The 24949-nt window shown below is 37.8% G+C and overlaps 1 protein-coding gene across 1 annotated transcript in view; it reads right to left on the bottom strand.

Moving 5' to 3' along the window:
• Positions 1-24949, bottom strand: part of smyd3 (SET and MYND domain containing 3) — a 194872-nt gene that overhangs the window by 5246 nt on the left and 164677 nt on the right. The window contains exons 9-10 of the mRNA XM_084096189.1: positions 19474-19561; positions 17752-17926 (exon numbers count right to left, since the gene is read on the bottom strand). Of these exons, the coding sequence (XP_083952315.1) occupies positions 17752-17926; positions 19474-19561 (263 nt within the window). The remainder of the gene's footprint in view (positions 1-17751; positions 17927-19473; positions 19562-24949) is intronic.

The raw sequence follows: 24949 nt of genomic DNA on the forward strand, positions 1-24949 counted from the left end.
CTAGAAATATCAGACCCTTTAAACGTTACAATAAAAGAATGAGGATTCAAGTTTTACAAGGACAAACACTTGAAGGCACGTGAAGGAATTTGATGGATGTGAAACTAAATTCGGAGAAATATTTATACAACGCTTCAGATCTGAAAGTTCTATCTATCTATCTATCTATCTATCTATCTATCTATCTATCTATCTATCTATCTATCTATCTATCTATCTATCTATCTATCTATCTATCTATCTATCTATCCATCCATCCATCCATCCATCCATCCATCCATCCATCCATCCATCCATCCATCCATCCAATGAATCAAATGAAAAGAAATGTCTTATTACCCTAAACTACACCAGACTCAAAGGCACAATATGTAACTTTTTTTGCTTTAAAAATAGCAAAAATCACTATATCTATGTTATATATATTTTTATAGTTGTGTACTTACATTATCCCGACTGTTTCCAACAACTTTCAAACCAGGAGAAATTTGTAATTTAATTCGAGAAACGTCCCATTTCTTTATTTCCGTTTTGTCGCCGCCAATGCCGTCATATCCGCGTTGTCCCTGGTTTCCGCTCGTACTGCCATAGCAACCAGAGCTATGAACCAGAGCCGTCTGATAGTAACCAAAGCGACTGACGCGGACAACTTTGTAGTTCGCAATGTCTATTTGCACGCTGTTGTTGTTTCGTTCAAACATTATGGACCATGGCAAGCAGACTTTGGATAAAAAAGGAGAACTAAAACGAGAATCAATATCAGCGCGGTGTTTTCGAGATGCCGAGAGCTCCCATAGACAGTATATAAACGAGAGCTCCACGTCCGAGACTTCGACCGCTCCTACATGTACTTTATTAAACAGGTGAGCACATTTACATAAAACTAATCAATGTTTTATAGTTCAACAATGATAAAATGTCAGAATATGATCTGTATGTTATTCTAATGTTGATCTAGTTTACTGCTAGTCTCATACAGACAGACTAACACATACATTTCAACACATTCAAATGCAGTTTAGTGTGCTAGTGTAATGTTAGACCAAGTGAAACAGCGCTGCGTTACCTCACAAGTTTAATTTGTCTAATAAACTGACCTGTGAGTTGTAATTCTGCACTCGTGTGTAGTTCGGTAGAATGAAATGTCCATATTCCTTTTATATCCGCGGGACTCGCGTCGCGTGTGGAGCTGATAGCTGTCTCTCAGCAATCCCGAACTGCTTCATATCACAGTCATGATAAAAACATCGATGTATTCAGTCATCCATAAACATTATTAGATCGGTCGGCTTGACGTTGACGACAAGATCCATAATTCTTAGCAAATGTTGCGTCATCAAACTACGCCTTTGTTATTGTAAATAGGTTAGCGACCCCTAGTGGCAAAAAATGCCATACTGTGCCTTCAAACTTTATTTGTTGAGTCTCTCATATACAAACAGAAGTTATTTTAATTAAAAAAACATTTATCCTTAAACGACATTATGCACGTTATTTGACTATAATAAATAATATGATAGATGGGCCTGTTGATATACTGTATACCAAATACACTCACTTTTATACAACCTAAATGAAACCTGCCAGTTAATGAAACGTAATCGATACATTCAGTCAAATGCGCATTTCACCAAGAGAAGAAAATCAACAATCAAATAACAATACACCGGCTCGACAAACTTGACCACTGCATTTCTGTTGAAGTCCATGACCAGCCACGCTACAGAAACCATCATCAGTATAAGAACGGCACTTCTTGTTGCTGTAGCAACAGCCAGAGGAGGGGCGAGCACCACAGCGACCTGTTAACACTCCCATTAGTGTTAGCTCAGCCTTTCTATTCATCTCCACGCTGGATCATTACCAAGAACAAAGAGCTGCATCTCTGCCGGGACCACTTTGGAGGAATATTAAATTGTGATTTCTATCTCCTCTGCAAAAGGCAACTTGTTTGGGAGCTGTAAAGAAGTACCGCACCCAGGAAAGACAATAGCCTTTATCATTAATCTACTCGGCAGACAGTGACAGCACATTAACAAAGCCCTGGCACCGTAATCTGCAGCTTGCATCTCCATGCATTAAAAGTGCTTTTGTCATGTGACATCAATCTCAAATAACTCTCTCTGAGCAGCAGTCAAGTCAACGTGAAGGTTGTTTGTGGTGCTGATGCGAGGTTATGCAAGAATGAATACAAAATTATCAATTGATCAATGTCTAATCACTCACTGAGCCTTTTTTATATTCATAAAGGCATTTGTTGAATACACATGCATTTCTAAAGAAAAAAAAAGTGGTAACACAACATTAGTTGCTTGCTTCATGACAACCAATGCATTAATAATGGACAACATTCTTAATATTAATTTATAAATAAACTATTGTTTCTTAGATTTGTTTTCTTGCGAAAAAATCCCTTTATATATTCTCAACAATGTCTCAACACAATCAAACATCAGAGATTTCCTTACTATACTTTTATTTTATTTTTATTTATTTTTTTATACAATTTTTCCAAGACCAAATTAAATAGGCTATGTGTCCAGTACAGCTCAGTCTGAAAGAGTAATATTGGATTAATCACTTTCAAAATTTCTGGAATGTAAAAAAACAATATATTATGCGATTATTTATTTTACTAGGGCAAATGCCATTACATAAAAAGAAATGGGCTCACTGCAAATCAAATTTCTTACATTTCTTTAAAAAAAAAAAATTTACATGTTTATTTTACATGTTTTTTTCCTGACAGTTAATGGTGTTAAAAATGACTATATACCACTTCTTGTTCTTCAGTCAATGCCGTAAGTTTGGGGTATAGGCTATCTATTTGGCGACCAATGGCAGGTGGGGAGGAGGGATCGAGAAATCTGTTTGAAAACAGTCACATTCTTGCAATTCCATTTGGTGGAGCTAGTGGCACAGAAACAACAAATTTCACCTTAAAAACAAAACAAAACAAAATTCTAGCGTTAGTCCCACTCATTTGCAGGGTCCGCTTTATCTGAATTATCCACACACACGTTGGATTTGGCACAGGTTTTATGACGGATGCCCTTCCAGCACTGAGAGTCACACTCACACAAACAAACACACACACACACACACACACACACACACACACACACACACACACACACACACACACACACACACACACACACACACACACACACACACACACACACACACACACACACACACACACACACATGTCTGGTTTACTATCTTTGTGGGGACTCTCCATAGACTTAATGGTTTTTATACTGTACAAACGGTATATTCTATCTCCTTACACTAACCCTACCCCTAAACCTACCCATCACAGGAAACTTTCTGCATTTTTACATTTCCAAAAAAACTCATTCTGTATGATTTATAAGCTTGTTTACCCATGGGGACCTCTATTTAGGTCCCCACTGTGACACGAGTCCCCATGAGTCTGTGTGCATTCAGGTTGAAGTCCCCACCGGGATAGAAAAACAGGTACACACACACACACACACACACACACACACACACACACACTCCAACGGCCAGTTTGACATGTCCAATCCACCTAACCTGCATGTCTTTGGACTGTGTGGGGGAAACCGGAGCACCAGGATGAAACCCATATTGACACAGTCCGGGGCTCAAACTGGGGACCTACTTGCTGTGAAGCGACAGTGCTATAGAGCCACCACGCCGCCAAACTTAAAAAAACTTAAATGAAATGACCCAAGCTTCCTCAGTTTAGAAAGACCAACCCTTGAGCTCTACAATTTGGTACATTTCGGCTGAAAAACAACAGTCATAAAGGCAGAAAGGCTGTTTTCTTCATAAATAGCATATTTACATGTTGATGTATAAGAATCTTCTGGGTCTCTTTCTATGACCCTTTCTCCTCCTCCGGAGCATGGGAACATGCTTGGCTACACCAGAGTCACACTATCACCTATGACTCACGACATTACCGCCCGCTCACCTTTATATTGCCTCTAACTGCCCCGTCTCTCATCCGTCCACCTTCGACTCCATCTCTGAACCCTCAGACTAATAACAAAGCCCTCCATTACAATCCAGTCCTGCTGGACCCCCATCACTTTCCCTCAGCACGCCACAATGCTTGGTTTAATCAGCGCCCTCTCTGTTACCCAGACTCCCACGCTGCGGTCTCAGTGTCACTAATGCCTTCCTGGGCCTCCGGAACGTTCCGGCAGCTTCTCAGAACTGTGTGTGGCTCTGTTTTTTATGTGATTTTTGAAGCAATGCTGTAGGTGCCCCCAAAACAATCCCTCTTACACATTTCACACCCATATCCCATCTGAACCGCTGACAAACGACACATATTTTTTGACCCTGAAAAACCGAGGAGCCTTTTAATTAAATCACTGTGTTGTGTAGCGAGATCGGGTTCGCTTTGACCCCGGCCTACACTCATTTCTAAGTGAAGTGAAGTGGAGAACACGCTCTAGCGATGAAGTTCTGGCACCGATTCAGCAGAAGTTTAAGTTTCCAATCTTTCCTCTGAGTCATGACAGTGAGACGAGGACAAAGGAAGTTCTTCTACCTCATAAAGGACACTTCAAGGAAGCTGTCAGTGCAACTGAAAACCAATAATATCAGCGGTTGCAATAATTCAAAATGTTTTTAACACTTTACAGTAAGGTTGCATTTGTTAACATGAACTAACAATGAAAAATACTGCTAAAACATATTAATCTTAATTAAACATATTAATCTTGCAACTGAAAACCAATAATATCAGCGGTTGCAATAATTCAAAATGTTTTTAACACTTTACAGTAAGGTTGCATTTGTTAACATGAACTAACAATGAAAAATACTGCTAAAACATATTAATCTTAATGTTAAATTCAGTATGTATTAATACATAATTTAAATCAAAAGTTGTAGCTGTTTATATTATTTAATGGACCTGAGCTAACATGAACTAACAGTGAACAGATGTACTTTTATTAACTAACGTTAAAGTCAACATGAAATCAAAATGGACAATTCTTGTGTTTTTTACAAGAGTATTTATTATAAATTATTTATCTGCGCACATCATTATTTTTTTTTAATTAATTTGCCCTCGTAATCTTTAATCAAAATAACTTCCCCTCCCCCTCTTGCAGCGACATCTCTTCTCTTTTGATGATGTTTTTACTGAAGTGAGGGCGGGGCAACCTGTCACTCACATGAGATCGACCAATAGCCAACCACAACCATCCAATCAATTCCCGCTGGACAAAATCAAGTCCCTTCCTACATTTTTTCTCATTCGAGAAGCCGTTTCACTTGGATACACATCACAATAGGGAAGAAAAGACTATCGCAACTTCATCCAGACTTTACCAAAGGTTAATAAATAATGCAACAAGTGTATTACTCATAGTTAATGCATTATAATGTCAACTAATGAAACCTTATTAAAGTGTTACCAATTTTTTTTAAACATGCACAACATATTGTATATTTTACAGGTTATGTGTAATATACAGTGGCCCCAAAAAGTATTTGGACACTTCTGAGCACTTAAAATTACAATTGAAGTGAGATTTGACCCAACTTTGAACAGTATATTGTTTAATCATTCAAAGGAACACTTCGACTTTTTGGGACTTTGGCTTATTCACCATATCCCCCAGAGTTAGATAAGTCCATACATACCATTTTCATCTCCGAGCGTGCCGTAACCAAGCGTGCCGCACAAGCCCTGAAAAGTGAAGCCAAAACGTCTCGATCGCCCCCCGGTGACTGGTCCTAGTATAGGTCATAAGCCCCGCCTCCCCATGTTATTCAACGGGACGTGAGACCAACTAAACAATTAAATTACACTTCAAATATCTTTTTTCCAAAGGTGGTTTCTTTCATTTGCTGTCGTTTTTATCACGCTGATGTTAGTTCAAGTATCTGTTTCAAAAATAAGTTGTTTTTTAGTTAGTTACGTGATGCGGTGGTGTAACGTCATGACTGACAGCTGTGATTGACAGGTTCTCTGAGCGAAGTAGTCACTGAAGCACCAACGGACATTTTTTTCGGGATCTTCGGAGGACTGAGGAGATTGTATTTACTTTATTTTAACAAGCCTCTTGACGTACTGCAATCAATTTTTAAAAAAGTGTGCAGAATCCACTCTCCCTGAGTGCATTCGGCGAGAGTGAGGGCGGAGCGTTGATTTTGCGGCTTTACTTCCTGCTCACTACTGCGCAGGTCTGGTCCCGAGATCGCTACTGCGCAGACTCAAGTTCCAATATGTCAGCGCCATATCGGGACTCTGGAGGCTTCAGTTCTCATCAATGGAAGAGAGCGAAGGGGCGTCGTCCATCTTTTTTTACAGTCTATGGCCGTAACTCTGTCTGACGCACCCACCGCTAGCCTAGCTTAGCACAAAGACTGGAGGTAAACGGCTCCAGCTAGCATAGTGCTTAGAGCCCTGCACAGGGCAAAACATCCAGCCCTAACCGAGACCTGGCCCGTGGTGTTCAAGCCCTAATCCGGCCCCAGCCCGAAAACGTATGCAATTTTTCAGCCCGAACCCGACCCAAGACCAACATCAATATCACTTTGAGCTCTCTCTGACGCACACTCTCTGATGCGCGCTGTCTCTGCTAGACGCACACACATACGCACACACATACACACACACACGCTACTAGGTAAAATTTTATTATAGGCCTCAAACATAACTACCACCACCGACAATTATGCCCACAAATATTAATACAGACCATTACATTACAGAGAAGCATAAGCATGCAGTATAAATATTGTATAGCCAAATGTGATCCAGCAGTAAATAAAGATTTACGGCCTACCTTTTTTTTGATATCAAGTAACTTTACTGAAGAACAACGTTTCAAAGAACTCTTCACCAACTGGCTAACGTTAAATAATAATAAAAATATAATAAAGAAAAAAAAATCAGTTGAACTGAGTAGGTTCATTCACTGTTTATTTGTGATCGTTGTGAAGAAAAAGAATAGCATCCACTGTTGAAGGCTTCAGGCTCGGTAATAAAATCAAAACTCTTTCAAAATGCAGCTTTTCCTGAAGTATTGGGAACTTTTAGTAACTCCTTATGCTCCAACTTCTCCCTGATGCTCTGTATGGTCAACTGTCACCTAATGCAGGGTTCACCAATCTCGGTCCTGGAGGGCCGCTGTCCCTGCAGAGTTTAGCTCCAACCAGCTCCAACACACCTGTTTGAAAGTTTCTAGTATGCCTAGTGAGACCTTGATTAGCTGGTTCAGGTGTGTTTAATTGGGGTTGGAGCTAAACTCTGCAGGACAGCGGCCCTCCAGGACCAAGATTGGTGAACCCTGACCTAATGCATTGCACGCGCGTCGCGTTACTCGCGTGATCGCATATTGCGTTGCATATTTATAATATTATCAATATAACAATATTTCATACAGTAGCATGCGCTCTGCACGTATATTATGGGCACGATGAAAGGAGAAAAGCTAAATGAGCCTGAGTCCGACCCGAGCCCGATCTGTAAAAAAAATTAAAAAAATTAAAAAAATTGACCCGACTGCTCCCAATAAGTGACAAAATAACGCCAACATTTTCCTATTTACATGTTGTGATTTGTATAGTCACAGCATGTACAAATAACATGGTCATATTCTCAGAAGGCGAAGCACTGCTACTTGGGCGGAGTGATTTGCTCGCAGCGCCTGAGAAGCCCCGTGGTGAGGAGCAGAGTTCGCTCAGAATTGGAGTAAATCACTCCGCAGAAGTAGCAGTGCTTCGCCTTCTGAGAATATAGTTCCCAGTATGTATACGGTTAGAAGATGGCTGTGTCTCATGTGACCTTGTTATTCGTACACGCTTTGACTATACAAATCACAACATGTAAATAGGAAAATGTTGGAGTTATTTTGTCACTGGGAGCAGTATGCTAGCTGAAGCCATTTACCTCCAGTCTTTGTGCTAAGCTAGGCTAGCGGTGGGTGCGTCAGACAGAGTTACGGCACGCACGGACATGAAAAAGGTATGTATGGGCTTATCTAACTCTGGGGGATACGGTGAATAAGCTAAAGTCCCAAAAAGTCGAAGTGTTCCTTTAAAATCTACAAAGTGGTGTGATTTTTTGGCTTGAAAACAGTTTTTGCTACCTTTCTTTCCAACATTCAAAACTTGCTTTTGGTATTCTGTTATATAACACAATGACATTCATACAATTTTAAAAGTGGCTTCAAATACATTTTGTGGCAAACGTCCATGAAATAAAGTGGCCTCTATTTTTCTTTCTGCTTGGTGATGAACAGAACTAAAAAGTCTGAGGTAAAAGCATATGCACTCTTCATGCATATTTAAATATAACAGCCCTGTTTCATACAGCATCTACGAATAGAAATATGCATCCCTGAAGTACTGATGCAGAATCCTGGGATTTTCTTTACACCACCTGTTGGTGTTTTGGCGGTAGGTAAAACATCCATATCAGTAGCAGCTCATTAAAAATAAATCCGCTTTAATTGGCATGACTGAATATATTAAGTGGAAAAGATCTAGAAAAGTGTGCATACCCGACCAGAGCTGGGTTCATGAGCAATGCAGCAATGTAAATGATAATTATGCTCAAAAATGTTTTATTCAACCAGCATGCAATATTTTTGCCAATGTGGCTTGATGATATAAGTGTTAATTGTCCTCTATGCGATACATTGAGCTATAGAACAGGATGGGGTGCTGAGAGACTCTGTCAGACGTCAGAAGGATCTCGCAGCTGAAACGCCCCAGGATCTGTTGCTTTGTGCTGAGGAGAACACGACTAGATCTGCATAAATCAAAATCTGATAACAGTGGTGAAAACTGTGCAAATGCCTTCTAAATGCACATTTGCCAACACTGTGGAAATGAATGTGCAATTACATTAAATTTGTAAAATTATTTTAGTGTTTCCTTTTCTGCTGCAAAAGGACACAGTATTGTTTGCCTTGCAGTGGTTTCACAACCTCACATACTGCATAGTGGCTTCAAGATGTCATTTTCACATGTATTTATATAGTGCTTTATACAATACAGATTCAGTGCCTACTTCCATTCTCTGTAATGTGAGCCGAGTGTGAGAATTCATGGTATTCATAAATCAAAAGTATCAGGATGACCTACTACAGTACTTCCGGCAAGATTCTGAAATGCACATCCGATGGACACTTTACTATCCCATGAGGCCTCGGGAGAGGATATGTGAATGGTGAGTGGAAAGTGAAGCGACGCAACTGACACCATAGGTCACATGACAATGACAACATGGTGGATGCAGTATGTGCAAATTTCATTTACACTACACACATTTATACAATAAAAAACATACTTTTTTTTTTTAACAGTGGTGACGTTTCAATTGAAATTTAGTACCTATTATACAGTATGCGATTGTTTCAAAGCAGCTTTACCTTAATAAATATAGGAAACGGAGTGTCTAAGTACAAATAGCCTGCATTGTTGGCAGAGGCTATTTACACTAACTCCACAATAGGATGTCTGGTTGGACCAGACAAAATTATGGAAGATGCTGTCAACAGTAGCATGGTGTAGGGGTAAGGAGCATGGCACAAATCTACCCGTGTTCGATTCCGCCTTTTGTCGCTTTTTTGTCAAAAATTACGAAAATATTTGAAAAGTGGAAATAAAGTGTAATAATAAAGTATTGATTCGGTAGGGGTAGGGGTAGGGAGGCCTTATATTTTTATAATTTACACTGTTATTATTGCATATCGTTTAATGTACAACAACACTGAGGTGCAAACAGTATCTGCTACTATTTACTGTATAAGTATAAACAGCATCTAACTGTTATTAAACTTAGTGCAAATAGCCGCTGCCAACAGGAAAATAGCGTTACTGTTGTAAAATTAATCAATTATGAAACAAGCTATAAAGCAGCTCCTCGAAAGGCAACAGCCATTCAGCTCAAGTCAGTTCAATGTTAATTAAATTCAATTCATTGACCATGTTTCAAAGTTAGTGTCATTATCCAGCTCAATTCAGCTCATCTGATACTGCCAGCGCAATTCATTTACTGAATGTTAATTGTCTTTTAAAGATACAATATATATGGATGTGCAATTATTATTATTATTATTTTGAATATCATTGCATCAGACATCAGTGAGTTTTAGGTGATCTGTTGGTCTGAGCAAAAAGCTGATGGTGTGAGTGTTCAGAAAACCTGTCTGAAAAAAACTTGTCATTATTTCTGCAATCCTGTTTGGTGTTTGTGGTGTTTGTGGTGTAAAAAATACATACTTTACTGTTCAATGACAATTTAGAGACAGAAATAGGCTGAACTCATTGATAGCGGTGCGGTGTTGTGCATCATTGTAGGTGCCTCAAAGACTGCAGACTATGTAGAGTGATAAACTATGACTGAACCTCCTGTGAATAGATCACATGCTCTTTGGCAATGAGATAAAAGTGAAGCCTTAAAAGCCCCAGTGACTAAGCTTGACTTGGTCAGTAGTCAATTAAATTTTCATAGAGCACAGAATAAGCTAACCTTCAGCACTTATACATTTAGAAATGCTACCCTTGTGGGCATGATAAATACATTTTGAATAAATATTTATGCATTCTGTAATGTAATGAGAGATGACGGAAATGACCAGGTCAGGTTCTTCCACTAGTCCTGGCGATTTCAAGTAAATAAAAACAAAAAGTGATCTAGTGAAGTCTGGACACGCGCTTCTCTTGTTTTGTGTGATCTGAAACAGAAAACTTTGCATGTGAATGATAAACATGAAGTGAGTCAGGTCTAAAGAATGCCCTGTTTACAACTTAACTCGATGCACAATGTCTATTGCTAGTTAGAGGCAAAGCAACACTTCAGGCAATGAGACAAAGTACATAAACATTAGAGTGAAGTCACTCATGAACCTCTCGCAGAGGTCTGAAACTGTCAAAGCCGAGCGGTCAGTGTTTTGCTGGAGCGAAGGGGAACTCCGCAGACCAGGATGCCCTTGGAGCCGGACTCTCAGGAATGTTCCTTATTCCACTTCATTGGATTAACTGCTTAATGCCCTAATTTGCATATTAATGACACGCCAGCTTGTCTCATTTTAATAGAGGACTTGAACTGGTTTGAGAGGAAAGAATGCTCAAGCAAGGGACCTTTAATTGGACCGTAACCTCAAAAACAAACATTCTTCATTTTTGATATTTGATTTATTTATATAACATTCAAAATGTAATATAATAATATAATAATAATTAATAATAACTCAATACATTTTTCTAATGAAAATTAAAGGGGTCATGCATTTTTTAAAATAATGTTCTCTGAGGTCCACTTAAATTTAAAGTTAGCAAGAATGTTTACATCAAGTAGTTAATAGTAGTTAGAAGTAAGGAAGACAACAAACCTACAACTCAAATACCAAGGGTACTCCTGTCTGCAACAGCATTGTAATTAAACATCTTTATTTTTTACATTTATTTTTCTCAAAACAATAAGTTCAGATCTCTGAACAGTTAGTTTCCTGTTCAAATATGTAAAAATAACCAAGCAACTGTGAATTTTCAGTTTACATGTAAAACATTTTGACAAAAATAAATGTAGCCTACTGTTTAAATACAAATGTTCGGTCCCTCTTTAGGCGTCTTTAACTATACTATGCACTAACATTTAAATGAATCACTGCAGAAACAATGCACTTATTGCGTACATACAGTACATGTTTTTATATTGTACTTACATTTATAAAATACCTAATTACAGCTATAATTAAACATAGAATTAGACTGGTGACCCTTTCATTACCACCCATAAACCCATAGAACTAAACCTGTCCATAACCTTACCTGTATCCCACCTCAATCGCAGAACAAGTGTTTTGCAATACAATATTAACAAAATAAGTATACTGTACTTATTTTTCATGTAAATAGTAGATAAGGACACCTAATATAAAGTGTGACCAGATGTCCATTTTCTTTTTGTGTGTACTACAGTATTGATACAGTGAGGAAAATAAGTATTAATTTGAACACCCTGCTATTTTGCAAGTTCTCCCACTTAGAAATCATGGAGGGGTCTGAAATTGTCATCGTAGGTGCATGTCCACTGTGAGAGACATAATCTAAAAAAAAAATATCCAGAAATCACAATGTATGATTTTTTAACTATTTATTTGTATGATACAGCTGCAAATAAGTATTTGAACACCTGAGAAAATCAATGTTAATATTTGGTACGGTAGCCTTTGTTTGCAATTACAGAGGTCAAACGTTTCCTGTAGTTTTTCACCAGGTTTGCACACACTGCAGGAGGGATTTTGGCCCACTCCTCCACACAGATCTTCTCTAGATCAGTCAGGTTTCTGGGCTGTCGCTGAGAAACACGGAGTTTGAGCTCCCTCCAAAGATTCTCTATTGGGTTTAGGTCTGGAGACTGGCTAGGCCACGCCAGAACCTTGATATGCTTCTTACAGAGCCACTCCTTGGTTATCCTGGCTGTGTGCTTCGGGTCATTGTCATGTTGGAAGACCCAGCCTCGACCCATCTTCAATGCTCTAACTGAGGGAAGGAGGTTGTTCCCCAAAATCTCGCAATACATGGCCCCGGTCATCCTCTCCTTAATACAGTGCAGTCGCCCTGTCCCATGTGCAGAAAAACACCCCCAAAGCATGATGCTACCACCCCCATGCTTCACAGTAGGGATGGTGTTCTTGGGATGGTACTCATCATTCTTCTTCCTCCAAACACGTTTAGTGGAATTATGACCAAAAAGTTCTATTTTGGTCTCATCTGACCACATGACTTTCTCCCATGACTCCTCTGGATCATCCAAATGGTCATTGGCAAACTTAAGACGGGCCTTGACATGTGCTGGTTTAAGCAGGGGAACCTTCCGTGCCATGCATGATTTCAAACCATGACGTCTTAGTGTATTACCAACAGTAACCTTGGAAACGGTGGTCCCAGCTCTTTTCAGGTCATTGACCAGCTCCTCCCGTGTAGTTCTGGGCTGATTTCTCACCTTTCTTAGGATCATTGAGACCCCACGAGGTGAGATCTTGCATGGAGCCCCAGTCCGAGGGAGATTGACAGTCATGTTTAGCTTCTTCCATTTTCTAATGATTGCTCCAACAGTGGACCTTTTTTCACCAAGCTGCTTGGCAATTTCCCCGTAGCCCTTTCCAGCCTTGTGGAGGTGTACAATTTTGTCTCTAGTGTCTTTGGACAGCTCTTTGGTCTTGGCCATGTTAGTAGTTGGATTCTTACTGATTGTATGGGGTGGACAGGTGTCTTTATGCAGCTAACGACCTCAAACAGGTGCATCTAATTTAGGATAATAAATGGAGTGGAGGTGGACATTTTAAAGGCAGACTAACAGGTCTTTGAGGGTCAGAATTCTAGCTGATAGACAGGTGTTCAAATACTTATTTGCAGCTGTATCATACAAATAAATAGTTAAAAAATCATATATTGTGATTTCTGGATTTTTTTTTTTTAGATTATGTCTCTCACAGTGGACATGCACCTACGATGACAATTTCAGACCCCTCCGTGATTTCCAAGTGGGAGAACTTGCAAAATAGCAGGGTGTTCAAATACTTATTTTCCTCACTGTAGATAGATAGATAGATAGATAGATAGATAGACAGACAGACAGACAGATACCTGCCAAAACACCACCAAAAATACATGAAGAATACATGAAGAAAGCCACATATGTATCCACTCTGCATGACTGAATGGCAGGAATTTAAAAATTCACATTGTAATGTTTTGTTAATGAGCTAACCGCAGTTGAGCTATTGATAGTCACAGTCACCTGGATGTGAGAATGTAAATAGTTTGTGCTTCCAGGCTGAACAGCAGGTACCGAAACCTGTGATGTGTTTAAACTGATAACTGCAGTGTTAAACTTGAGAAACACAAGTGAGAGGAGCGAAATCTATAGAATAGTATAAGAAACACTTTTCTCTGAGTGCACATCTTTTGCTTAATTAACAACACCTGAAGAAAGTGCTAAAAAGGTTGGGCATTTTAACAAAAAGAAGCAAAAACGTTTTGCCACACCTGCCAATGACGGGCGAATTGAGTAGCCTAATTTAACGGCTATAAATGTTTCTTAGCAGCAGTGAAATTGTGTGAGTGTGTGTGTAGCTTATATATATACACATCCTAGAGACATCTGAGAAACATACAAGCATTATTTGCCCATAAAGGAAATTTATGCTCTCTTTTGGCGCTTGGCTAGTGCTTGGTCTCTGTAAAAGAGATACATAAATCAAACTTATCACCCACTATGTAAGTTGTCAAGTCATTGAATATCCCTGAATCTAGATTTAAAATACTGAATAAAAGTTCAAAGTGAAATGCAAAGCATCATCATACATAAGCAATGAGAAGCTGCAGTGCTAATTTTATAATCAAATTAATTATTGTGAAAAGACTGGCTAAGAACAGCAAGCACTAATGAATCACTTGGCATATATTAAGCACTTGAGCAATTAAAACAATTCAGTGGCTCTCACTAAACTGCCTGACTGAATAGAATCGGTGCATAAATAAATGTCTGCTTATCTTGCAATAGCCAGCAGCGACTTTAGTTAATATGCAACAAGTAGAACAGGAACCAGTTTCTTTGAAAATAAATCATAGCACAGATAAACCATTTTTTGAAAAGTTTCTTAAGGTAACCAAATTACATTTTCTTCCTGAGTGGAGAAGTGATTGGAAGGCCGTTCAAGCTCTCTCGTGATGTGAAGGATCTATTATTGCTTTGTCAGGTGGTCGCTCCGCCAGTATCTCTTTCAAGACCTCTTGAAGCCTCAATGACAAGAGGGGGGGTAGGGGGGGGGGAGGGGGGGTAGGGGGGGGGGGGGGGGGAGGACCGCTGCTAATAATTGCCTGTTCAGAAAGCATTCACACAGCTAGCACAGGACCAGCCAATTCCAGAAATAATTTGGGATCCCAGACAAGGCCAATAATGAACCTCACAATTTTTGAAAGGCAGAACAAAAGCGCGTGACGAATACTGAATCAAGCTGTAATGGAATGTCATGAAGCCCGGTGTTACGTGATGACTGGAGCTGTCACTTAAACAAAACCATTTTCACAGCCTTGTTGCGGGTTTCACTGATTTTCTGCCCAAATGTTTGACGGATTATGACTTCTGATGACTTTTAAACCCCACTTTCAAGGAAATAATTAGGGCATGTGCAATGATAATGAATTGAAGGGGAAGAAACAGGGCACAGTTGGAAAATTTGCTCTAGGCTATGGACATTACAGTATATCTGTGATGTGTTGGGCTAAAAACCATTCTGAGAGCAAAAAGCTTTTTCTTCACTGATGGCAAATGAAAAGTTGCAGCAATCCGACAAAATCTACATTTATTAAGCAACATGTACTACTTTTTCAAAAAGTTTGGGGTCGGAAAGATATTTTAATGTTTTTAAAAGAAGTCTCTTATGCTCACAGCGGCTACGTTTAGTCGATCAAAAATACAGTAAAAACATTAATATTGTGAAATATTATTATCATTTAAAATAACTTTTTAGTATTCCAATATATTTTAAAATGTTATTTATTCCTGTGATGCAAAGCTGAATTTTCAGCATCATTCCTCCAGTCTTCAGTGTCACATGATCCTTCAGAAATCATTCTAATATGATGATTTGATGCTCATAAGAAACATTTATAATTATTATCAATGTTGAAAACAGTTGTGCTGCTTATTTGCGGAGAACAAGATATTTCCTTCAGGATTCTTTGATGAATAGGAAGTTCAAAAGAACGGAATTTAGTTGACACTGAAATCTTTTGTAACTTTACTGTCACTTTTGACCATTTTAATGCATTATTATTAGTATAAACCTCTTTGGGTAGCAGACATTAAATTCTCTTAGCCGAAGACAAGTGCAGAAATCATTGTGAAAGCAGCAATTATCAGCACTTGAAGGATATGCAATGAAAATGACCAAATGGTTGAAATATTCCTGTGTGCGGCATTTATCTTTCTTTATAATGTGCATTTATCTTGTTGTACTAACAGCAGAAACTGGCAACCATCAATCTCAATGTCGATTCCGTATTTAAAAAGCCATTTTAGCAGCACTTTTCCTTTTCCTTGCAATTGGCAGCCTTCCCTCGACACCATAAACATTAATCAGACGCAGTATAAAGCTGGAGAATAAGAATCCAACAGGCAATATAAAAACTTATTCACGCTTTGTGTGAGCTGACATGGGAAGACGGGATCCAGTGCAGTAGAAAAATAACAACCATATTCCCTCCCTTTGACAGGAGAAAAGCTGTTGGGTAATTTCACTTTTTTTCTAAGGTCCAATGCCTCTGAAGCTCTGATCCAAATTTTGCTTTACTGTTTACTTATGGATTTAGTGGAAATCACTGGAGGTCTACTGCCGCTACAAATTGACATCTGCAGGAGCTTGAAGTCAATAATCTCTTTGCGTTTGGCCTGAAGGAATGTATTATTCTCAGCACTATGGGAAAGAGACCTTTCCAAACAGCTTTTTTCCCAAAAACCTCAAATGAAATACCACAATAGAAGAGTCCCAAACCTCCTACAGAGGATCTTCTGTTCTCCTTTACACGAATGCGCTCACAAACGCCTTGCTTTAGAAGAAGACCAGTTTCCATCGGTGTTTTAGAGCTTCCTGTTCTACACGTCTCACGGGAAGTCTTATAGTGGCTACTGTGCACAAAACTAAGACTGGTGTCATGCACATTGATTCAGTGCTAGTTGGTGATGAATACTGTCCTGCAGTGCATGTCACCTGGGGTCTGCCCTTTCCTAAATTGATCCATTTGTTCCATTTAAACACAGCTGAACAAGCTTTTTTTGATAAAGGTTATAGGAAAAACAAAACAAAAAAACAAACCCTGTATATTTGGGTAGGCAACATAGTGTATTCTTGCAGGGTGTACAAGCATTGTAAATGTCCTGAGGCAATAAATCTGTTAGTATCCTATACAAAACCAATACATTTTCCCTCCCAAAATGCCATTGTTTATGTTGAAATATTGAAACTGTTGTGTCAAAAAGAGAATAACACTATAATGCCTTTTTTGCTGTTGTTTCATCATTTTGATCAGTTAAGGTCCTTACACACTGTCTCCGAAACTTTCGTCCATCATACATTTTTTTGGATCGGGTTCGATTTTCTGCATTTTTCGCATCTGTAGCAAGCATTTTAAGAGGTGTTTTGAAAATTCAGAGCCACCAAATTACGAATACGAAAAAAAACATATGGAAATTTCGGACTCAGTGTGCAAGGACCTTTAGGCATCCAATACTTACGCTATTGTTACGCAACCAGACAGTTGATGGACCCCATTGACTTCCATAGTATTTTTTTTCCTACTATAGAAGTAAATGGGGTCCATCAACTGTTTGATTTCCGACATTCTTCAAAATATCTTCTTTTGTGTTCAACAGAAGACAGAAATTCATACAGGTTTGAAACAACTTGACGGTGAGCAAATGATGACAGAATATTAATTTTGAAGTGAACTATTCCTTTGGTAATGAATAGTACAGAAAAGGGTCGATAGAAAGTAGAAAATAGTACAAGGATCTTTTCTTCAATACTGCCTAGTGTTTCTATGAACTAAATCTGCACTTGTCTGTTTTGGATCTTCAGACACGAACGAGTCTGTGTGAGTCACAGTTCTAATGGGACTTTTATAGATTTGATGGAGGTTTATTCCTTGGATATTTACCAGGATGATCTGTCAGTGAAGACATAGATCAGAGAACTTTTAGAGGCACACACTCACTTGTAAGGTCCCAGAGCCCTATTGCCGTACTCCAGTGCCGTCTCGTAGTGATCCAGACTAATGCAAGCGTCCATGGCCAGATCCAGCAGCCTGAGCACATAGATGTTCCTGTCCGGGATGACGTCTGCATATCTGTGCAAAAGAGCTCGACTCTCTTTCAACAACTCCTCCCAGTCTTTTGATTAAACAGTTAAGGACACAATTAAAAAGAAGCAGGACTGTATTACAAAAACTACACTGTAAAAAATTAAACCGTGATTTTTACGGTAAAAAACCGGCAGCTGTGGTTGACAGAACTTTACCGTCAAAAATACGGTAGCAACGTTATTGGTTTTACAGACTTAACTTAAAATTTACAGTAATAAACCGTATTTTATTATCTGATATAATGTGAATTTACCGTCCTATTGAAGTATTAACATCTGTTTTGTACCATTGTAATACACTGATAACCAACAATCACAGCAGTGATGAGAGTCACATGATCAATCAAAGCTCATCACAAGCAGCTCTTCCACAAGAAAGTTAATACTATAGAAGCTGCACAGTGTCATTCACACAAACATTAAACACCATCACGGTAACACACATGAAATTTTAAAACATTAACTTAACAACATTAAATGTAACATAAAACCCTAATGTACATAACTGATTAGAAAAAAAGAAGAAAACTATGAAGAAACATAGTTATTTCAACAAAAATACATCAAATGTGAAGTGTCACACAGGGAATTGTGGGAATGTCAATTTACGGTTTTTCACTGTAAATTATACAATGAGTTGTTCTTTTTCACTTTCAAAAACTGTAAATTTAACGGTATTTTACAGTAAAATTACATTAAATGTACCATTAGATCTATCACAGTTATTTACCATATATAGTACGGAAACTTTCTGTTAACCAATTAACAGTTTTTCACTGTAGCATTTTTACAGTCTTTTACCGTTAAAATTACGATCACTTTTTACAGTGTAGTTAAAGGCACACTATGCAAGATTTGTACCTTAATATAACAGCTTCGTTCAAGTCATTTCAATGTAAACGAATTCGTAGTAGGGCGAATCATCCCGATAGCAATGCAAGTTTGAGAGGTGGCGCCCCGACAAATCTCGCGAGAATCACGACTTGCTTTACGGCACGACGTCACATACATCAACAACATATGAAGCAGCCTCTATGGAAGATACTAGCACGCATTTCAGACGTGAATCATGGCAGAGTCAAGGAAAAGAAAACGAGAAACTGACCATGTGAGTATTTACGACAGTAACGTTAAATACAAGTACTCCACAGCGACTCTAGGGGTCGCTGTTTGACAAAAACAGAAACTGCACAGTATGCCTTTAAGGCCAAGAAAGTCTTGCTGGTTAAGCCAGTTGGGAACCCACTGGCACACAGATTTCAAAATACAATCTACCCTTGTTATTTCAGCAGGAAGACACCCTGCATTTTCTTTTATACATCAGACGCATGTCCAAAGGGTAAACGCAAGTGAGCTAGACAGAACTGACAGCTTTACCCTCACACCTTTCACATCAATCTTTTGGAAACTGATATGATTACTGTATCGGGCATCGTTTGCAGAGTCTAGCAGTTGTTTCCAGGGCAAAACCGCTACAGGCTAGTTGCCTTCACCCAGCTAAACCCTGAGATATAGTCAGCGTATCGCTCACCGAGTGTTAGACAGTAATATCATTTGATTCAACTGTGAAGGATACGCTGCTCAGACTGAAGCTGCTCCAGGTGAGGGATGACGTCTCTTAAAGATGTCCACGCCGTCGTCTCTCCAGACAGCATGTCACAGTCCTGTTCACAAAACAATATCACATAAAATCATGTTAAGCAGTTCCTGATTGAACAGGAGCAAAAGCAAAAAATGACATAATGCACGTATGAATCAATGGACAAGGTAAATCGAAGGTTTATGTATTCATTTACTTATTAATACGAGTAATTTTATTTTAAACATATTTAAATATTATTTATTTAATTTATAAATGTATTTATTTTTATAATTTGTAATTGTATTTATTTATATGTGTATATCTGTCTTCATGTACTTTAAAAAATCTAGCAGTATATAATGTAAAAAATGGCATACTACTGCAAGTATAAATCAATGGACAATCTCAATCAAAAGTTGCTAAAAATTCTATATTTATTTACACCCTTATTAGGTGTGAATTACTAACTTATTTACTTATTTAGAATGAATGTTTTTACACTTAAATTGCATTGTAAATTTATACATTTAAATTTTGTTTTAAAATGTATTTAAATATTATTTATTTATAAATGTACTTGTTTTTTTTAAGTTACAATCAAATTATTTTTCTATCTTTTCCTATACATATAACTTAGATATGTGATTTTAAGAAAATCACCATTTAAATCAACAAACAAATGAAATAACACTGCAAATACGAATCAATAGTCAATAAAAAGTCAATCTAAAGTGTTTTTTTATTTTTTATTTATGAATATTTATATATAAATATTTACGCATTACACCTTCCAAAATTATAAACTGCAAGAAAATGTTGCAATTCTGGTTCACATTTGTGAAAAGAAAATAACCTATTAGAGCCGAAGCTATCAATGTTAGATTTGACCAAAGACGCTTGAGCTTTTACTGAATTATAGTTCAAATTTATGTGTGTAGATCATCAAACATCAAAGACCTTCGTACACACAACACAACAAAAAACATTAAAAAGAGAATGAGAGAAGCTGTCAGGATTAGAGAGCCGTGAGGTGCGTGAAAACTGAAAGGGCTCGTTTCTGAGAGGGCAACTTTATTTCAGGATAAGTGTGATGACAAGTCGGAGCCATAGGGGGGTCTGTCAGACACTCAAATCCCTGCGGAGAGAGGTGTGTGTGTGTGTGTGTGTGTGTGTGTGCGCGTGCGTGTGTGTGTGTGTGTGTGTGTGTGTGTGTAGCCCTTGGGGATACACGTATAAGTGCCTCTGAGACATCAAAGCCGTGTGATGTATCAGAGGTGAACAGTCACGCTACTGACAATATACTCTAGTGTTACTGCCTGAGCGCACACACACACACACACACACACACACACACACACACACTCACACACACACACACACAGTTGTTTTCATGTTTTATGGGGCCTTTTCATAGACATAATGATTTTTATACTGTACAAACTGTATCTTCTATCCCCTAATCCTAAACCTACCCCTAAACACAACCTTCACAGAAAACTTTCTGCATTTTTACATTTTCAAAAAACATAATTTAGTCTGTTTTATAAACTGTTTTCCTCATGGGGACCAAAAAATGTCCCCACAAGGACAAGGATTACGGATATCGCCATCCCTGTGGAGACATTTTGTCCTCATAACGTAGGGTTTACCTGGAGCACGAGCACACGCGCACGCAAGCGCACACACACACACACACACACACACACACACTTATCAAATACTATGGTAATTTGATAACTACCATGGGGTTCTTTGATATATTTATACACCATAGTACTACAAGTCTACTATCTGGTGCTATAAGATGCTTTAAAAAATACTTTTGTATTATCAACATGGTATTGTCCAAAAAAGCATTACTTGTTTCCATGGTGTGTTCAGTGTGCAGATATTTACTCTCTTTTTCTACATGCATTTTACCCTTACAAAACCGGACTATGGTGGACGGTAAATTAACATTCTTTCAATAAGGGCCTCCTTCTAAAATAATCTGTAACTACCTTTTATATTCTTAAATTCATTGGGGTTCTATATACAACCCTAGGGTTCTCGGATCAATTTTAAAGAACCCTTTATGCCAAAGATTTTCTGTAAAAGGAGAAATCTTAAATGATTGCATAATACTTTCATGCTTAATGGCTATCTCAATTTTTCTAGTGATACAGTAGCAAACATAAAATTGCTAAAACTGAAGTGAGAAGACCGTCAAAAAGACAAACTTAAAATTGATGCTGTCCATATTTGCTCTCGTAGACGCAACGTACAAGATAGCATGCGACATACAGTATCTACAATTTCAGAAAGATCCTGTATTGGTTTTTAGAAATATTTTATTGCAAGCTTCAAGGCATGAGAACATACCAAAAAGAATAAACTATGGACATCTTTATCAGGCTAAGTTCTGCGGATGAGAAAGGCCATCATGAATTTATGTATGAACTGGGCAAAAACAATTTTTATCTTTTTTTTTTTTTTTCACATAAACTCACTGCAGGAAGTATTTCATGAAGCCGTGTGGAGATTCAGCCAAGGGTTGAGAAACCAATTTTAGTTTTTTAGTGCCAAAATGAATTCAGATATTCACGGTGAGCTGTACAAAGTGTACACTGTTATGTGTTTTTGTTCAAGTGCACTCAGTCCATGCAAACTATGCAAGCTTTATAAATGATTTATCAGGGAAGAGAGTGCAAGCTGACCGAAATGTGGATGTCATGAGAGGCCAAAAACCCACAGACCATCCACCAATGAGTGCTACTAACTTCCAGAGATCTCCACCGGACCATAATGCTCTGTTTCTACTGCAGAATCACTAATAAAACTGAAAGCTGCACATGAAATCACTTATCGTTGAACAACACACCAAACCCTGAGGTATTGCCACAAGACAAAAACAGTCTTTTTACCTGCACATTATGTCAGAATCCATTTTGCATTCTGGTCAGATCTGTATAATTAAAAAATGGCTTTGAAGCTTTAAATTAAACATCTAATTGCTGCTTGCACAAATGGGCCTGTGCATGATGCAACAACTTTTCTATTTGCTGCTCCTTTTCAATGAAAGAGCCATTTTCTTGTTAACGTGAACAGCCTAATTACAGGGAGTGAGAATCAAATTGCAGACGGTGGTTCAGACTTTGTTTATTATTGTGTAAATTCAATAATCATGTTATTCATTACAGTACTGATTAGAGTGCACTGAGTTCGAAAATATATCCCAATGAACAAAGCATGACAGGAAGTCTAACGCTTTAGCAAACGTATCCCATTTCATATAGTCCTACTACACATAAAAGCACTTTGCCGACAAAAGCACATCATAGGAATGTTGTAAGAAAACATGCCGAACTGTCAAAAATTCCTCCTTTTTTGTTATGCAACAGGTTGTTGGTTTATTCACTAAAAAAGCATGCACGTTTAAGTACAGCAAACATCTACCCAAAAAAATAAAAAGAAAATAAATAAATAAATAATATATATATATATATATATATATATATATATATATACACACACACTGTATATATAGTAGCTATGTATTCCTATAAAAAAAAAAAAAAAAAAAAACTATGGCTGTCAACAGAATAAAAATGTAAAAATAATAATTTAGAAGACGCAGAAATAAGAAACGCAGAATAAAAAACTAAAAAAACATTTGTATAAAATATAATTATTTATAAATTGATTTATAAAATATGTTTTATATTTAATAAATAAATATAGTTATTTATAATAATTTTTTTTATATTTTTATTTATTATAATATTTATATATTATTATTTATAAAACTTATTAAAATATTATTTAAAAGTTTATTTAAATTATGTAAACTTTTTTTTTTCAAATTATCTGCAGATGCTCAGAACCTCTTCCTGGGATGCATTATCTTTTCTCTTGCATACTATTTAGAATACTATTTGCATACTATAAGAAATGGGACACAGCAAATTTGTAAAGGAGATATGGCGCAAATGTGAAAGAACACTGAACACTAAAACACTGAAAAAAAGCAGAGACGTGCACCGTGTGACCAGACAGTCCTTCATGAACCGAGTAACATCTGTGACCCCCCACGTGACTGTCAGACTGAATCACATCTCCGGTCTCGGGAGATTCTGGGAAGGTGATAACCTGAGCAAGCCCTTCCTGTACTTAACTGCACATACAGCTGCTCTATTGTTTTAGAGTGTCAGTGTGTCCTACTGAACTCACACAGGTTGTCAGATTACCGCAAAGCCGGTGGTGAATCAACAAATCCCTCTCATCAGAGTGTCATCAGTGTAACACTTCACACACCTCACCTGTATAATTACCTCATACACACACGCGCACACACACGTGCACACACATACATACACACACGCACGCACACATGTTGGGTTTTCATGTTTTTTGGGGGACTTTTCATAGACATAATGATTTTTATACTGTACAAACTGTATAATCTATCCCCTAATCATAAACCTATGCATCACAAAAACAAAACTTTCTGCATGGATGGATGGATGGATGAAACAGATGCATGGACAAATAGATGTGAGTTTGTACCACACATATCAGTTGTCCTAAACTCCAAAACTTACGAAAAACAAGCTTAAAAAGCTTCCACTGTTTCTTCGACTGTTGGATTCAGGGATGAAACCCAAGTCTCCATCTCAGCAGCCTTGAGCAAGAGCGTTTATTCTTATCTGCACGTATCTGACAGATGACTCAAGCAGAGGTCAGTCTGAGCAGCTGTGTAGGTGTTAACAGCAGGATAAAGCCTCTTTCTCTTGAGCTCACAGCACACTTATTTAGCATGGTATGCCGGCATGCAGGTGCAAAATAACCACAACATAAGCCTGAAAGGAACTTGTGTATGTCAGTGACATGTTGGCGCACACATGACACCAGTTCTGTTTCTTTATGGCAAGCCCTTTTGACTTTTAATCATTCCCAGGATATTAATGTGTTATCAACAATTCAATTTTCACTAGTTAAAATAATGGACTTTTTACTAGTAACAATAGCTATTTTTGATATGAATTACATTTTCACTAGTGAAAACGTAAATTCTTGACATCAACAATGATGTCCTCATTGATATCATTCTTGATATAAACTATAAACTATTTTTCTTGATATCTGAAATTGTATTTTTACTAGTAGAATTTTGGGTTACATTTTATTTTAAGGTGTCATTGTTACAGTGTAATTGTATAATTAAGTACTGAGTAATATTAAGCAACTACATGTACTTACTATAGGGTTAGGGTAGGATTTGGTTGAGTGTTAGTTGCATGTAATTATGCATAATTTACTGTTATTTCTATGGTAAGTACATGTAACATATGTAACAAGGACACTGTAAAATAAAGTGTTACCAAAGTGTTTTGCAATATAATACCTTTGCAAGCCATTTTGACTTAATCACTCGCAGGATATGAATTTTTGATATCAAGTATCAACATATCAAGGTTTTAGTGTAGTGAAA

The sequence above is a fragment of the Abramis brama genome (assembly GCF_963993115.1).
Source record: "Abramis brama genome assembly, chromosome: 21".
Taxonomy (NCBI): Eukaryota; Metazoa; Chordata; class Actinopteri; order Cypriniformes; family Leuciscidae; genus Abramis; species Abramis brama.